Here is a 2,401-nt window from a genome sequence, read left to right on the forward strand (position 1 = left end):
GGTACCAGTCAAGGGACTTGCCCATGGCAGAACCCGTTGGTCCGTTAATCCAAATCTGGAGTCACCATACATCTACACATTACATATAACTCACTGTACTATCAGTGTCAATTTCTATTTTTTTTTTTTTTTTTTACAAAATCTAAATTACTGGTGGACAAGCTACATTTGGTTAACATCAAGCTAGCAAACTGTTAAATGCTATTTTCGTACAAACATTAACACTAACACATTTTATCGTGACATYGCATATTTACATATATTACCTGAACTAATCTGAGTCTTTGTTGAGAAAATAAAACAAATTGAATGCAAAAATGTTGTTGAAAAAAAGGTACAGGAAGTTTGAACGCCATTTTAATAACCTTCTCTTACATGTAAAACCATTAGCAACCTAGCCTAACTCCATTACTTTACAATGGGGAAAATACCCTTCCGTTTTTTACACGGGGGAAAACTGTACATTTTTAGCATTTATGGTTGAGATTTAATTAATAATATAAATATAAAACGACACACCTTATGACTTTCATTAACGCACAGGCGTCACACAGACGTTGGTATGATGACATGCTCGTTACACGCAGACATGGTATTATGTCATGTCAGTCAGACGTTCAATAGTARRCGACAGCCACAGGGTGGTACCGTTGCCTAGACTTAATTCCGTCTCATATCACCCTCCATATCTACCCTCGATTACTCAGACTGATTACGTGTGGTTGTTGAATGCGAGAAGGGAGTGTGTGATGAGTGAGGCAGGAGCCACCACTGCAACTRGTCCCTTCAACTTTAMACGGCRAAGACTTGGACGAAATAACGGGATTTTATTGCACTTATTATTATTTTTTAAATGTACAGTAGTAAAAGACAACTGGATTGCGAAGTAGATCGCTTAAGGAGGGACATTTAGGAGGGAGTGTGCCTACAGAAGTAGTGTAGTTTGTATAGACTAGCCCGTTAAGAGTTTGCTGGCTATTTGTTTTGGAGCGCTAGACACTACAGAGTCATTTGTTGAACTATGGCGCTCAAGGCGAGGGCTTTATACGACTTCAATTCCGAAAACACAGGGGAGATATCATTAAAGGAACATGAAATAGTGAGTTTGTACAGCGAACAGGACATTGAAGGATGGCTAGAAGGGTCCAACGGCAAAGGCGAGAGAGGTCTCTTCCCCGCGTCCTACGTCGAGATACTGATTAACGATACCGCGTCCACGTTTAACAACAGCACATCAGAGGATACTTACCCGGGATCCCGATACGCCAATATTCCAACCGGAGATTTCGGGGACACCTCAAATAAAACATTAAATCAAATTGAAAACTTGTCCAAAACATCAACATCGTCTGGGTTTACAGCGTCCTCRCCGCCTGCCCCAGCGCAGCAGCAGCGCGGTTACCAAGCCAGCCAGGGCAGCGATGAAGACTGGGATGATGACTGGGATGACACCTCGACGGTGGCTGACGAGCCCGGGGTTGTTGGGGGAAGTCACCAGGGGGACTTTGATGGCAATGGATCGTCTACATACAGCGTGTCAACATCKTCTATATCCAGAAGTGGCAACGTTCAACAAGCCAAGAGCTCTGCCACGGTCAGTAGAAACCTCAATAGGTTTTCAACATTTGTGAAATCAGGAGGRGAAGCGTTCGTKTTAGGTGAGGCAGCTGGGTTTGTGAAAGATGGGGATAAGATATGTGTTGTAACGGGACAATACGGCCCAGAATGGCAGGAAAACCCATACCCCTTCGCCTGTACCATCGACGACCCCACCAAGCAGACCAAGTTYAAAGGGATGAAGAGTTACATTGCCTACAAGCTGACGCCCACCCACACACAGATCCAGGTAAACAGRAGGTATAAACACTTTGACTGGCTCTATGCCCGGCTGGTGGAGAAGTTCCCTGTCATCTCGGTGCCCCACATACCGGAGAAACAGGCCACGGGGCGGTTTGAAGACGACTTCATCTCTAAAAGGAGAAAAGGGTTGATATGGTGGATGAATCACATGACTAGTCACCCGGTACTGTCCAAATGTGACGTTTTCCAGCACTTCCTCACTTGCAACAGGTAGGTTTCTCTTCGCTGCTCTCATCTCCTCGTCAATCTGTTACTATTTATTCTCTTGTCAATTCCTTACGGAATTGTCCTGTCAAACATTACAATGAGTTGGCCAGAGTCCTTATACTACATTACGTGGTTGGAGAAATTAGCAAGCTAACTTTGATCAACTATTGAGTTCAACTCTGGATAAGAGGTACAGTGGAAGTGGCTCACCTTTTTAGCCAGGTAGGTACATTTTCAATGGCAATGAATCCTTCAGAACGAACCTGTTCTCAGGCAGGCTAACTCAGGGATAACTCCATTYRTCCTGAATTAAGTCTCTGAGCTGTGAGTTGAG

General features: G+C 43.9%; 1 protein-coding gene across 1 annotated transcript; it reads left to right on the plus strand.

Annotated features, from left to right (window-relative positions):
- Positions 1–737: 737 nt before the first annotated feature.
- LOC112077539 (sorting nexin-18) lies at positions 738–2,074 on the plus strand. Its single transcript, XM_024144038.2, has one exon. The coding sequence runs from the start codon at positions 1,022–1,024 to the stop codon at positions 2,072–2,074; it is 1,053 nt and encodes a 350-aa protein (XP_023999806.2). The 5' UTR covers positions 738–1,021.
- The last annotated feature ends 327 nt before the right edge of the window (positions 2,075–2,401 follow it).

This window comes from Salvelinus sp. IW2-2015, unplaced genomic scaffold (assembly GCF_002910315.2).
Source record: "Salvelinus sp. IW2-2015 unplaced genomic scaffold, ASM291031v2 Un_scaffold4668, whole genome shotgun sequence".
Lineage (NCBI taxonomy): Eukaryota > Metazoa > Chordata > Actinopteri > Salmoniformes > Salmonidae > Salvelinus > Salvelinus sp. IW2-2015.